This window comes from Lepidochelys kempii, chromosome 5 (genome assembly GCF_965140285.1).
Source record: "Lepidochelys kempii isolate rLepKem1 chromosome 5, rLepKem1.hap1, whole genome shotgun sequence".
Taxonomy (NCBI): domain Eukaryota; kingdom Metazoa; phylum Chordata; order Testudines; family Cheloniidae; genus Lepidochelys; species Lepidochelys kempii.
This window is the reverse complement of record NC_136384.1, coordinates 85,752,603-85,768,244: the sequence shown is the minus strand read 5'-3', so window position 1 is coordinate 85,768,244 and position 15,642 is coordinate 85,752,603. Positions and strand designations below refer to the sequence as shown.

The window sequence follows — 15,642 nt, the reverse complement described above, 5'->3', positions numbered from 1 at the left end:
TAAAACAAACTAAAGGAAGTATTTCTTCACACAACGCACAGTCAACCTGTGGAACTCATTGCCCGGGGATGTTGTGAACGCCAAGACTATAACAGGGTTCAAAAAAGAACTAGATAAGCTCATGGAGGATAGGTCCATCAGTGGCTATTAGCCAGGATGGGCCAGGATGCAAAACCACGCTCAAAATTGCTATTTTGTTCCACGGAATTTAGCTAATCTGTACACTCCTTACGCTATACGTGATAATTCATATAAAATTGTGTGCACCGGAGAAAGTGAGCACCTCTTGCAAGGTACTGAGTGACTCTAACTCTCACTGACTTCAATGGGAGAAGAGAGTGCAAAAAGGAAATACAGCACACCTCACAGAACTGGGCACTGGATAATAAAGAGGTAGGTACAGCACATAGTTCAATGTCAACAGGATATGCCAGTGGCAGTTTTGTATGCTTAATAAATAATACTTTTCATGTCTGGTAATATGGTTCATGAATAATCAGGCATAAAGGATTTTATTCAGTAGAACCTTTCCATTTACTGGGGGAAAAGTTCCCATAAGAATTGTTGCGCAGTGATGTAGAATATTTTCACCATACATTTGAATACATTTTCCCCCATGTTGTCAGGCTGTTTACTCATTTCTTCCACACCTGGCTGTGCTCTTAACTGCTGAAATTTAAATCCTGTCCTTCATTTCTTGTGTCAGCAGATGCAGACAGGGGAGAACAGACTGGTTAAGGAAGTCACTACATCGCACACGAGCAGAGGCTTATCAGGGAACAAAAGGGCTATCCAGTAAACCTCAAGAACTGCAGAGACCCTTTACCAACTGGTATATCTCTGCAACTCTAATTACAACCTCAGGTCTTTATAATGAGTTAGTGGTTTTAGATTTGTCCCCAGTGAAAAGTTCTAACACCATCTCAAAACCAACACATATAATGATAATTCAGTACCACTTAAAAGAGCAAGGCCATGGAGTCGGTTAATGGATGGAGAGTACATTTTGTCTCATCCCAAAAGGGCAATTCCTCTAAGTCAATACTAAGTCTTTCATTTTTGGCATGTTAGAGATGAAGTACTGCTAAGAAGCAAATTTCAGCTCCCAGTTCTGAAAAATTTCTAATCTTCATTAGTGTGGATAAATACATGTTAAAAAAAAATTTGGCAGGAACGCTTCAGAACCAGATTCTAATCTTTTTGTATTTCCTATGCTTGTGTCCATGAATTAAAATCACTATCACTATAGCTCAAAAATACACATGCAGTACAAAAAGTAATGGGTCACAATTTCACTAGCTGCTTCTATAACTGCACTCACAATTTTGCATGTGCAAACTTTTGTTTGTGCATTTTTTCACCCATTTTTGCCTGGAAAAACTTAGTGTAGAGTTTGACATGCATACATTGGACAGCTATAGATCTACCTATTTTATTTTATGTAAGCAAATTCATTTTGCATCATGCATCCAAGTTTTTCTGCACAAATATCACCTGTGGAAAACTGCACATGCAAAAAACTTTAATGTACCAAGTTACTGATGCAATTTTCACGTCACTCTGATTATCAATGAGTGTAAATGAAAATATATGCCCTATGCAATACTGTATCGCAGTGCATTGTTTATTCTTCATTAATGCATACTTAAATAAGATGAACTACTCTGCCACAGTTGTCAGAGTATTTTGTTGCCCACCAACCATCTCTGACAAGATATATTTTCTTAAAAGCACTGTGTAGATTAGTTCTAGCAGCTTGTCACGCATCAGAAATCCTTTAATATGAACATGCAAAAGCTTCTGCAACCAAAACATTTTGCTACAATAGAAGATCCTAATGACATATGTCAAACCACAAATAGTGTACAGTATATCTAGATGTATTTAGTATTAGTATTGCCGTAGTACCGGGCAGCCCTATTCATGGACCTGGACCTATTGTGCTAGGCGATGTATAAAGACAAAACAAAAAGTTGGTATTGCTCTAATATAAACTTGTTGTTCTGAACATCATCAGACAATACAGTGGCAAAAATGCCTGAGTCCTATTTGTGCTACAATCTCTCCCACTTTTACTTTCAAGGTAGCTTCAAAGGTCATCATTAATTTTGGATCCTGAAAGTGCCAGCATAGATGCAGCTCAAATGTAGATATGTAAATCCAGCCTGTACTCATACTTCAGATGGTTTGCAAAATTCTTGTCAGTTTTCTTCATTTGGCAAAAACAAAAATTGTTAGAGAGCACGCCTTTTTAATGTGTTACCCATGTAGGGCAGTCAAAAATTTTAGTTCCACATCACAACAACTTGGCTGTATACCTTCGGCCAAATTCACTGCTCTAGTGTAAGCTGTTGAAACCCTATTAAATTCAATGGCATTAAACCAATTTACGCTGGGTCATGGTTGGATAAAAATCAATGGTTTTAAAAAAAAATTAAAAATAGATTTTTTTTTATAAAATGCTTTTTGAGGAAAAAATCTATCTAAAGATAGTTTTAATTAAGATACATTATAGCTCAAAGATATCTCATTATGGAATAGGGATTATTAATTCTATAGTATGAGACAATATATTCATGTAAATGTTTAAGAAAAGTCTTGTAAATGGGTGCCAATAGTTCATGGATTAGGGACCCAATCTTATGGGGCTCCAAAGGCTTCTGTATAGATTATTTAGGTTAATCTTTCTATCTACCCAATGGGACTCAGTGCTCAGGCTAGAAGATACCATCAGAGATGCTTAGTTTTACAGTTCTCCAGAGATCGCATTCTTGTTAACAGCAAACTTGTTTTTAAATAAATTAATATATAGATGTGAGAAATAATGGACCTCAACTCTATTGTCCCTCTGCAAATTTGTGTACACAGAGTCAATCCCTTACCTCTCTCTAAAAGTGCAAAGTTTCAAAAAGTAGATTGTTGGGGTCAGAATAGACCTGGTCTGGAGATAAATGTGAGAAGGGAGGGACAGGCAGTAGAAACAAAAGTGAAACTGTTTGAGCAGCATATTCCAGAAGTCTTGAGGTCTTTCTGAGTGTAGCCTTCATTGATTTGTTATCTACCATACCATTCTCTCACTAGAAGGGAAAACCTATAATGGCAGCAGGTCGTAAAAGAAACTCAGTTTGGGAATATTTTAATGAAGTTCCTCTGCCTGTGGGTAAGACAGGCATGCGTGCAAAATGCAAACAGTGCAACAAAGAAATGCAACGCCTGGTTGCCCGAATGAAATAACATCATGAAAAGCGTTCCTTCTCAGGAGGAAGCTGTGTTGAAGATGGTGAAAGGAACATATCTGAACATGCAGGATCTTCAGGTTGGTAAACTTTTTTATTTCATACTTTTTTCTTAAGAACTGCCTGTCTTCCTTCTGGACTATTCTTGAATTCTCATGGTTAAGCAAAAAATATAGTTGTTATGCTATGTTACTAGCATTTTAGATGCAGTTCTGATAAAAAATAAATAGCTGAAATAGGCAGATCTTCCTTTTACAATTTCACCTTTAAAGTAGTACTGAGTGTCAGTGAATGCAGTGAGTACTACTAAATGAGCAGTATGGTAATAATAATTAAATAACTGCATTGACTTATTTTGTTTAGGAGAATCCATCCTCAACATACAGGATTCTGAAGACTATCTACCTTCAAGATCACCATCATTTTCTATAGTTTCAGAGTTATCTGCCACATCATGTATGTCACATAGCCACAGTATATCACCTGTAGCAAAAAGAAAAAAAAAATCTCTATCATCCAGAAACAACCACAGATAAATTTGTGATAAGAACCAGCAGATTACAAAAAGAGGTAATTGATGAAAAAATTGCCTGGTTTGTTTATGAAACAAACTCTCCTTTCCATATGATTGAGACCCACACTTCATTAACATGGTTCAGTCATTAAGACCACGATACAATCCACCCAACAGAGCAGATGTCACAGGCAAATTGTTGGATAAAGTGTATGAAAGAGAAATTGAGCAGTGTGCAAAAGATCTAGAGGGTGAAATTGTTAACCTGAGTCTTGATGGGTGGAGCAATGTCCACAATGATCCTGTTTTATGTGCTTGTGTGACAACAGAAGAAGGGAATGTCTTCCTTACAGAAACAATTGGTACAACAGGAAATGCACACCCAGCAGAATAGTTACAAGAAGTAGCAGTAAAAGATATAACACACTGTGGAAAAAAATTTAAATGTCTTTAAATGTTCCAGATTATGAACAAACAAGAAAATGAAGGTGAAGACGACTGAGTTAGCGGCAGAAGCCAATATTTTAAGTTTCTCATGTTGACCTGGCTGATATAGTCGATTTTTGATTTTTTTAAATATTTTATTTAACTATTTTAGTTAAAAACAATTCTAACAAAAACAAACCTGATTTTAAAAAACTTGAATGTTTAACTACATTCAAAAATTCATATGCTTGTTTTGTTAAGATATTATGTTTGCCGTTGAAGAAGAAAAATCCAAAATACATAACATTGTTTTAGTTAAATAAAACAATTTAAATGTATGTCTGGTGATGTTCTCCTCCTAATACAGCATGGCAAGAAAATCCTCCAAATATTAATGATTAACCTGTTGAATTGGAGATAGTTCACCTCCCAATGACTTCATAGATATCTGCTTCAACTACCTTTCGTAAATGAAATAACCAAACAATCATTCATTTTCTGATATAGCTGTAAAACTAATCTGAAAAATTTTCAAAATACATCACTTTAAAAATGTATAGTGTGTACCTTCTAAAAATGAAACCCATATCCATCTCTGAGTTGTGAAGAATGTGTCTTAAGGTTATAACAACCACCAGGAATGCACTTTTATGTAGAAATCCATGATTAAATTGAGTCTTCCTGACTAGTGATTTAAATCATGATTTAAATCAAATCCACCCTGGCTGGGTGAACTTGCCTTTTTGTCTTTTTCGATGTGTTAGAACCAGTCACCAGTTCTTACACCAACGTCAGTCTGATATGCTAACAAGCAAGTGCTTTCAGTACACGTAAGCGCACACACACACACAGATGTGCAAATAAAACTGATCTTAACATGAATTAAATAAATTAAAATAAATAACATTTAGGAGAAGTTATCTATCCTGGGCCCAAATCTAATTCAGACTTCAGTGAAACACTAGAAGTATTTAGCTTTTCCTTCTCTGCCATGAGAATATCTTTGAGCCTGATTCTCATTTACAATAAAACCACTCTTCTCTATTCTGGCAGTATAAGAAAACTTAGAGAGCACTGTGGCCTAGTGGATAGAGCACTGTGAATTAAGTCTCAGAAGACTGGGTTCTGCTACTCAACACAACATCAAGCTGCTACTGTTTTAACTACATTGTATAGTGCTTGCAACACAATTCTTCATTTAATAACTTTTTTTAGAAGGAGACTCACAGATGTGCAGTTTAATTGTTTGATCTTTTTCTCCTGACTGCTGCTTAGATTTTAGACAGTATTAAGTTAAAATGGCTGATGTCTTATTTTACTATAAAACATGGCATCTGCCCTCAGTATGAATCATTCAGGTTTCGGAGGCGGTAAAGAGAAAAGGATCTTTTCAAAATGCTTGGACTACAGTACCTGTGCTGCTTACAAGGTTCCCGTGCAAGTCAACAAAAAGAGTTTTGCTTTTTACAATTACCTTATTGTGGTGATATGGTGTCGGAGATAGTGAAGATATTAAACTTTACAAACAATAAAGGCATTTCTTGGAATATAATTCTGTACTAACAAATAAAAGGGTAATAAAAGCAGATCAGCATCGAGGTTACATGCAGCATGCATACTATACAGTGTCTGGCATTTAGAAGTCCTTCAGAGAACAGATAGGATTTATTTTCTTTTTTGTTCTTGTTTTTCTTACTTCCTGGATTTGTATAATTTAATGTATTTCCTAGATTTGATTTAAAATAAAAAAACCAAACAAAAACCCCTAACTTCTATGCAAATATAAATGTGATGATGTCAAGGGGAAGAGATTTTTAATGATTTTCTTATCTCTTACATTATCATCTTTAGATCTGCTCCTTGTCTTTGTCTGCCCTTTATCTTAATGTATCTTGTTTGCTGCAAGGTAGCGATCTTTAAATCTTTACGCTGATTTCACTATATACATTTCAGTGCTGGCTGGGATTCTTAAAGCAGGCTGATGAAGTTAGGCACCTAACTCCTATTGACTTTCAGTGGGATTTGGGGGGCCTAATTCCTTTAGGCCCCTTTTAAAGCACACTTTCCAAATAGTTAGTCAGATATTAAGCCATAGCAAAATGATACGTGCCATGTGGTTATACTGGGACAGATCAGATCTTCAATCGCACAGAATGAATGGAATCTACACTAGATCTGGCTGGAATAGGTGGAGGTAGGAGCAGTGCCAACCTACTCTCCTTCAGACCTCTGAAATTCATTCCCTGGTAGCATCATGCAGTTGAGTCTCCATGGACAGGGTTGGCTGTGTCAGTTTTGAAAAAACGTAAGAGTTGGTAAGATATCTGCACTGTGTGATAACATCTTCTGGCAAACCTGCAGCATTTCCAGTGGAAACGTCAGAAGGATTTAACACTGACATTTTCAGCATTAGCTTCCACTCTATGCCTTAAAATGGAGTGAGAATAAGGTATAGGTAGTCTGCCAATCTAAGTGGGCTCCTCAATGGGGTATGTTGCCAGGGGACAAGGGCATGGGTCCTTCAGTGGTACTGAGGAAAGGAAGGGACTCTGCATGAAAGCTCCATGGTCCATATCCCTAAAGATCTTGGTTCATTCATATAAGTGGAGGGCTGTGCCTCTTTTAATTTTTAGCAACAGATATTTAAATAACCTGCACAGAATTACTCTTGTGTTTGTGATGTTATCTGAATGTAGTGAAAGTAATCAAAAGTCTAATTTCCAAAGGGGGGGGAAGGGCAGCTGAGTGCCGATTTGCCACCTAAACTAGTTAGTAAATTTGGGTAGTTTATATTGTAAATAATCAGCAGGATTTTCTACTGACCTTTCTTTAAACATATATAATTGAGACTTCACTAATCAAATAAATATTAACACCACCTGTAAAAAGAATCATAAATATGAAGAAACATGCTGAAACTTCTACAGCATTTTGTGAATCAAAAGTTCTCACCGGAGACCTGATCCTGCACTAATGAAGTCTCTGCGTGCTTTGCTATTGACCTAAATGGCTGTTAGCAAAGGTCCCTAGTGTGTAATAATATTTGATTGATGGAATAAAAACAACCCTACCATCATCTATGATTTCTGCCCATAGGGCCTGATCCAAACTCAGTGGTCATCTTTCCATTGACTTCAATAATCTTCATATCAGGTCCATAGACACTAGATCAGAACCAATAAACTCAATGGGAATTTGGACTGAGCAAGAAACACAGGGTTTACTTAACTGTAGACAGTCTTGCCATTCCAGCAAAAGCAAAGGCTACAGACTGACCACAAAAGGGTTGTAGAACATTAGAAAAATTAATCTCTGAGATCAAAGTAGTTCTTTTTTAATTCTGCCTTATCCCCCACCCAAGTTTTTGAATTCAGAAAACAAACTGAGTTGCCACCCTTCTGATGTTTTTCATAAAGCTCCAGCACCTGGAGTCATGTGATAAAGTTTTTCTTTAAGTGAAAGCTGAGATTCTCATGTAAGTTTCTAGTTCTCATGGTTGCTGAGAAAAACTTGAAAACATGAACCCTAAAGACTCAAAAACCAGAAGACAAAAAGTACCCGAAACATATTTTAATGTCATGATTTTAAAGTCAAACTCACGATTTTTTTTTTGAGTCCTGACTCACGATTTTTCAAAGCTTAGGGGGTGGCAATAGTGGAATTTAAATATAAGGAATTCACTTTCATCCCTATTATTATCATAAGGACACATTTAAAACTTGGCCTGTAAACATGCACACAAACCCCACATTTGGATTTGCAAATTGGATATTTGGGAATTGTGTGCCTAATTACTTGAATTACATGTACAAATGCCTATTGAATACACAAATAAACAAATCTGGCTTGTAATAATTTAGAGGCCACCACTGAAAACTGGATCTATAGTTAACATGCTTAGTACTAGTTATTCTGTAGTTAGTACAGGTGCATCATAATGGACATAAGGAGCAATGAAAAGCTGACCAAAAAAAAAACCACCCCAAACAATACTGTTATAAAGGAGGGAAACAAATTTATCATCAGCCATATACAGCAGGCTGCAACAAACAAAAGCAAACCAAAAAGTCATGTTTTAATTTTACTACTCTACAAATAAAACTAAGGGCTAGATTGTAACTTTGATTATATGCCCCAGCAAGGGAGAGTAAGAATACCCCTTCCCTTGCTGCGTGAGCTTCCTAATGGGCAAAGACTCACCAGAACAACTAAATGGCTACAGAAGCTTTTATAATCTGCTGCTGGTGTAGGCCATTGGGAAATTATTGCCCACTATAGCATAGGGGAAGAAGAGAGGGAATTGTGCCTCAGAAGTGAGCCCTTAAGTACAACGCCTCCCATGGAAATGCAATGGGTGGTGCAGTTTACACATCAATCCCTCTTCAGAGCTGTGCTTAAAGCTATGATTTAGTCCCAAAAGACGGAAATAATTCCTTAAATTCAACAACTGCCTGCAGAATGCTGTTAAAATCTCATATAACCTGCCTGTGGTCTGACATGGATGCTCCAATAACATCTAAATGGACGATGATGCATAAGCATTACCCGTCCTCTAAACACATACACATAGCTTTAATTTTACGTATGAGAGTAGTCACGTTGATTTCACTGGGACCCAACTCCTGTAAGTAAAGTTAAGCATGTGTGTAATAGTGTGCGTAGGATTGGGACCTAAATTTGGTTACACTCTCAAATTGCTACACAAAAAAGTATCCACCAGTTTCCTTATCAGATTTAAAAATTTTCTCCCACTCAAGACTGCAGTGTGAGAGTGATGACCAAATTTATTAGATATCCTTGCCAATTAGGTATTGCACGTACGTATTTTTGCAATATGATTTTAATGTACTATACAATGTTTTATCATTCAAATTTTTGTTTGTGGTGTCATGCTCTTTATATCTGGAATTCTTGTCCCTTGATCTGAAAGACTGATTGTATATTTGTTTTTTTTAAAGACCTGGTTTACGTACTGCTTTTTCTATGGTTTATCCACATTAACTGGCTTGTTTTTATGCCTAGCAAAGCACTTTTGCGTGCACTGCATGAAATGTTTTGAATATAAGAATGGAGTATATTGCAATATAATAGCATTTTTTGTTTTGTTTTACTTTAAAACTGCTGAAGGTCACTATTTTAATCTCATCGGTACTTATTACAAGACTGAACCACAGGTTATTTAAAGGCTAACGTCTATTTACTTCCTATCATGATTGTTGACTGTGTTGTCAGTTAAATCTACAAATAAACAAAACACCGATGCCATTATCACAGTTAAGATAATCAGCAGACTTCTATAATTTGAAACAAATGAGTTTCATTGAAACACTTAACTGCTGTTAGTTGTTAGATTATGCAGTTTTACACTGTTTTATTGCATGGATTTATTTTTCTAACAACACGAACATTTATAATCACTCTATATTAAATGTAGGCTCTGTAACAAACAATTGAGATCTTCAAGGACATCTATTACTACAAGCCATTTTCTCTTTCATTGTTTTCATTAATCCACAAGTTGTCAAATTGTTCACCAATGGTGTAAGTAGAATACCAGCACCCTTCAGTATTCTGTCTCCATACACGTCTGATGTCAAGCAAATGAACTAAAAAGTCAAATATAGTTTGAACAACTATAATTTGTTACACAATCTTTTCACTGTGTTTGTGATGAAATTTTACCATAAAAAATCCATAATCCACAGGAAATTCACAGGAAAAACAGATTATAGATAGCACCTGTAGTTTTAGGTCCAAAAAAATTCCACCACAACAGAATATTGTATCACAACTCCTGTGCAATATATATCCTACCCACTTTTAAATATTGCATTTACGTAGTCCATCTCAAAATGGACAATGTGCTCAAGCTTAAAAAACTGAGATAGCAATAAAGTCTGGCAAAAAAATGACCACTGTCATAACTGAGGAAAATATTTGCCCATTTTTCTTTTGCAAATTATATGTTGTTTATAATTGTGGACTTGAAAAAAAGGAAATTGAGGAAAGGGCATATATTTTATATTGTATATAATACACATGTACAGTTCAAGTCAACATAGGAATATTGCTCAGTCTACTTGGAGATGTTCCAACATGGTTTACATCAAACTGTCCACTGGTGACATTTTGCCCTCCTCCGTGAATAATTTCCACATTTCTGATGTGAGTTAATGAAAAATACTAACCCTATGCCAGTACACACATACAATGATAAAAGCTTTTCTGGTTAACAGCAAATCAAATTTTTGTTTCATTTAACAAATGACATATGGAATGCTCAGCAAGGCATATGGTACTAATTAAACACTGTACAAGTCCCCCAGACATTCAATATAGCCATGAGGTATCCAAAGACTGTTTCCCTTCAATATACATTATCTATGTATTGATTTGATGTTTTGAATGCACAAAAGCCCGGGGAACTAACAGTGTTTAATGATGTGGGAACTGCACTTCTGTTCTTATTTATGTGAATACTGCAGTTGCTGAGGAAAAAATTCAGAGAGACTTAATGAACAGGCAAATTATTAACTAACTATGATGGGTTTTAATTTCATTCATACGTTATCCTTTGTTATTTATACCATTTTTAAACTTTGTTTTGACATTTACAATACATTTGTATCTATAAGTGAGTATTCCAGACAGCAAAAAGTTAAAGATCCCATCATCCTATTTTTAAAATAAATGCTAAACATCATAATGTTATACATTCTGATTACATGTAAAACCCAATTGAAATATAGGCTGTTTAATGCTAAAGCTATTTTTTTTAAATATCCCAATAGACTGGTTAAAGCATGTGATACTCATTGCATAGAGAGAAATCTTTGCATAGTTCCAACATTAAATATTGGTTAGTTTTTTAGAGTTCACTTTTATTTTAAAAAATAATTTCTTTCATCTCTTTTCAATCAAACTCAAACTTTTCAGGTTCTTCTAGCATGTTTGTGGTCAATCAATCAACATATTAGCTCAAGAAAATAAGTATTTGTTCTGCTTCATAATTGTTACTTTTGATTGCACTTGTAACAGTGAATTCCAAAAGCCAGTAACTGCATGCTTCTGATGATGTCTTAAGCAGAAAAAAATGGAATAAGTTTCATGAGCAAAAGTGAGGACAATATATGACCTTTTGTTAACCAGAATATTGTAATGCAAGAGAACAACAGAGGCCCGCTACTTTAACACCCAACATCCAGGTGTCAATTTTACCAAGAGACTTCTTGTATAGTAACAGAAAAGCAGTGTGCATTCAAAAAGCTGATAATTCATTTTCCTTTATGTCTCATGATAAGTTTGAGACTGACAAAGAATGACAGTACTTTTAAAAAAGGGTTTTGAACTGTTAAATCTCTTGTTAAATCTATCATCAATCAAAAACCTACTTCTCAAAACTCCAATTGTTAAAAACGTGCTCTGTTTTTAATATTGTTTACCTCACATTACTCTAAATTTAGTGTTGCTTTAACTCATTTAAAACACTGTGGATTAAATTTTATGCTGTAATTTTTTACACGCTGAAAAAACTGAGATAAAAATAGATCTACCTTCTGCTTAACACTGTTACATAGTAATTTAACTCTTAAGCATCAGAGCTGTTACATATGTAAGAATTTGTGATTTAAGAGGGAATTTTGAACAGTATAATTATTTTTATACCTACTATATGCTATATTTGAAAACATCAACTGGAATCTTCCATGACAGAGAAACTGCATGCACCCCCTTCTTACCAAAGGTACCATCCTTTTTACTGTACATTTTAAATGCTTTCAAAAATACAACAGTATTAGCCTGGACATCTATGGTTCACTGCTCTCGACATAAAGCATCAATGAACTGAAGAGAGAAATAATGTTTAAGGTAGCCAAATCCCTGTTACGTAAAACAAGTCTGCATTTTGTCTGCACTACTGAGATAAACAATATTCCTATTTATGGAATGAGACAAAACGGTAATCTGTGGATTTCTCACCATGAGATTGCAAATACAACTTCACTCAAAAATGCACTTTTCTTTGAAGTAATTTTTAGTTTGAAATGTGGTGCATGATAAACAGGTCTCACGTAAAGGTGTTTCTCATTCCTCCTGTATTACAGATTGCACCAGACATATTGAAAATCTATGTATCGGAGACATACACAATATGGCAGATAAAATCAAAAATCTGAATTAAGAAAAATACCGAATGTAAGAAAAACAGCTTTTTATCTTGAGAAAAAAGATCTTCTACATAGCTGTAAAACATGCTAACTGATAGAGCCAACGTGCCTGTTTCCTCTTCTCTAATATAACAAATTAACACTGCTTTCTAATCCTGCCTTTCTACATTTACATTCCATGCATTCCACAGAAAAAAGAACATACACATAGAGATCCTTTCAGCTTCACTAATCTGTCATCAAAACCTGCAGAGAAATTTTCATTGATTAAAAAAAGAGAATGGAAGGAAAGCAGACCAACCTTCACAATGTACGTCACACCAGGTCCCAGGATCTTCTCATTCGAGTGCAGCCACCCTCGGGAGGGTTTATTGACAAAGCTGCTACTTTGATTCCAGTCTTCACCTCCCAGGTGCATTTCCTCTGACCGTGTTTTTTTTCCTGTACTCATCTTGCTCATGTCCTGCTGAGAACACGGAGTGGCAGAGACAAGGTTACATGTGTTGTCTGAAGCCCCTGCTGCTGAGCTAGAAGCACTCGAGCTTCCCTGCAATTTGGAGACAGCAAGCTCCTTCACTGCAGAGGAGAGATTTTTGATACCCAAAAGGCTGCCTGTGTTGGAGAGTTTCAAGTGGGACACCTTATGGATGAGGGTACAAAAGGTGGTGGGTCCATCTTCTTGGTCTTTGCGGAGAACTTCAGGCGAGACCAGGTATGAAGGTGCTGTTGAGGTCGTAGCAACTGCTGAGACTTTGCTGTTCATGGACAAATTGTGAATAAGATCATCAACTGATGTCACGGAATCATTCCTGAAGCGGTTATACTTGGTACGCTGAAGCATGCCCTTCTATCTGGTTTCCTGCATATGTTCTGGCAAATCTGATGCCAGTGCAGGAGATGCCTGTGCTAACATAGCAGGCGATTCATAATAATGAGGATAGAGAGTAAATTTTGGCTTAAAAAGAATAAAGAGTATAAGGAAGTGCAAAATAATTTTGAAATAAATGTATGGTTCCACGTTAAGGTTGGGTGAAGTAATAGTTTTCTATGACAGAGATCCCAGTCCTGCTTAGAGCTGCCAAGTCGCTCACAGCAAAAGCATGACTCACACAAATGAGAAGGACCCTTTTCAACAAAAGGCTCAGTGAACACTGCAAATCACTTCCTGTAGCAAAAAAAAAAAAAAAAAAAAAAAATCCACCCACTTACAGCACACTAGCACCAATCAATTCTCAAATTTCCTTTTCCTGTCTTCTCAAACAGATATTTCCTTCCAATCTTTAATTTTTCCCCTTTTTGTTACCAAAAACAAATACCTCTAAATATCTGGACTAACTTTAAAAGAAAACCACTCCACTCTATTCTTCTGTTAAAACATTCTTCCATATCACATATTCGTCAATCTGTTAAAAAAAAAAAAAGGTCAGTTAGGTATCAGATATTATAACAATGCTTCAACATATACAAACAAAACAGGATTCATATATCTTGAAGGCTTTCAGAAAATCTTGACATACAACAGCAATCAAAAAATTGGGTGGACATACTACACTAAAGACTATACTCATTTTCTTCACAAAAGCAGCCTAACAGCCTTAACAAATGCCTTTGTGCCAATGCCGTTTCTCACAAAAACTGTTACATCACAGTTTTTGTACAGAAACAAATCCTTCTGCCCTATATTATTCAAGAGCAAGCTTTTTCTGTTTTTTAATGCAGTTACATGAAATACCTGTGTCTGAAGAAAAAAAAATTCTGATGTACGGCAGCAGGCTTACGAAATATGCCTTCGTTCACCACTGATCTTCACTCTAAAGCAAAAACTGTAAAATGGATCTTCAGTAGAGCTGAATATTTGGCTTAACTCTGAAAAATTAAATACCAGAGAAATATTCAAAAGTCCTTATATCAGCATACTGATGCCCTGCAGTAAAGAATATAAAATGCACTAGCTCCTGTGAAGCATAAATGCCAGTCAAAAACACCTAGGAGGAATAAGAAAATAGGTATAAATACTGAAAATTTGAATCTCTTTTCCCTTTTATTGTAAAAATCCAAAATGTACAGTATAATGAAAATACAATGCAGATTATAAACCATATGGCTCTTTTTTGTCAGTCGGTCTGCTTTGCAAATTATGGATTTTGGACATTATACTGCACTGTAAAAAAGGAATTCAGACAAAAGAAGTTTAACGGTGCAAGTTCTCTTAAAAGAATCAGTATAGCTGCAGCATATCTTTGAAGGAATTATCTTGAGGGATTCCCTCCCTTCCCCCATGACTAAGGCTGCAGTGCATGAAGTACAAATACACTAAAACAGCTTTAAATACAGGTATTTAATTAGTATAATTTATGACACCTTAAGTTAAGTCAGCACCTCTTATCCCAGCAGTGATGAATAATGGAAATGTCCTATTCAGTGTAAAAACAGATTTCTAGTGATCTGCGGAATAGCCTTTCATCACCCACTGCAAACCTGCTACAGTATCCACACAGCATTCATTTTTCTCTCCATCCTGCTAGCACAGCAACAGCAAATATACACATCATAGATTATTTCTACTGTTCTCTAATACACAGAAAACCCTGTCATTTCCAAATGGCTCTCTTCATTAGAAGCAGATAAAAAAAACCCTGCAAAATGTGAATGAAATTCTGTGTATGTGAATGAAAGGACTGGCTAGCATACCAACATTTCTGTGAATGAAGCAAGGCCTTGCAGCCTCTGCCAGGCAATCCCTTGGGTGCTAACCATCCCAGCCAATAAGAAACAGCTTGGATGACTCATTCAACAAAGACTTGCTAAATAGTGGAAGATTCCATTTCAAACACAGGCGGGATCTTTCATACAACAACCTGAGAAAAAAAGCCTGCTTACAGTGATCTAAAGATGACTAGCACAATTGTTTTGCAGTAAAGATATTTCACAATTAAATGTAAGGGATTTTTATTAGAAAGGGGGTGTGAGCAAAACTGTTTTCTTGAACGTGTATTTCACCCCAAGACATTCATTCAGCTGTTTCTTTTACATCTAGGACAGCAACATGAATGCACACATTTTGTTTGATTTTTTTTGATTGCGACAAATGTACATTGGCAGATTCCAATTTTTACAGGTTTGCCTTCAGAGATTCTCTGGTTCTTATTAGCCCTTTGAAAAAATGGAGCTAAATATTTAACCCTTTTGCAAACTGGGTATTTTAAAATAGTGTCATCTGTAGTCCAGTGAAAGAGAGAGGCAGGGGAAGGGGTAGAGAGGGAGAGTTTATGGACTTTTAATGCAGTGACCAAAGATC

At 35.9% G+C, this 15,642-nt stretch overlaps 1 protein-coding gene across 1 annotated transcript in view; it reads right to left on the bottom strand.

Moving 5' to 3' along the window:
* The window catches only part of SHC3 (SHC adaptor protein 3), a 72,946-nt gene extending 59,457 nt beyond the window's left edge, over positions 1 to 13,489 (bottom strand). The window contains exon 1 of the mRNA XM_073344912.2: positions 12,646 to 13,489. Within this exon, the coding sequence (XP_073201013.1) occupies positions 12,646 to 13,185 (540 nt within the window). The 5' untranslated portion in view covers positions 13,186 to 13,489. The remainder of the gene's footprint in view (positions 1 to 12,645) is intronic.
* Between the last annotated feature and the right edge of the window lie 2,153 nt (positions 13,490 to 15,642).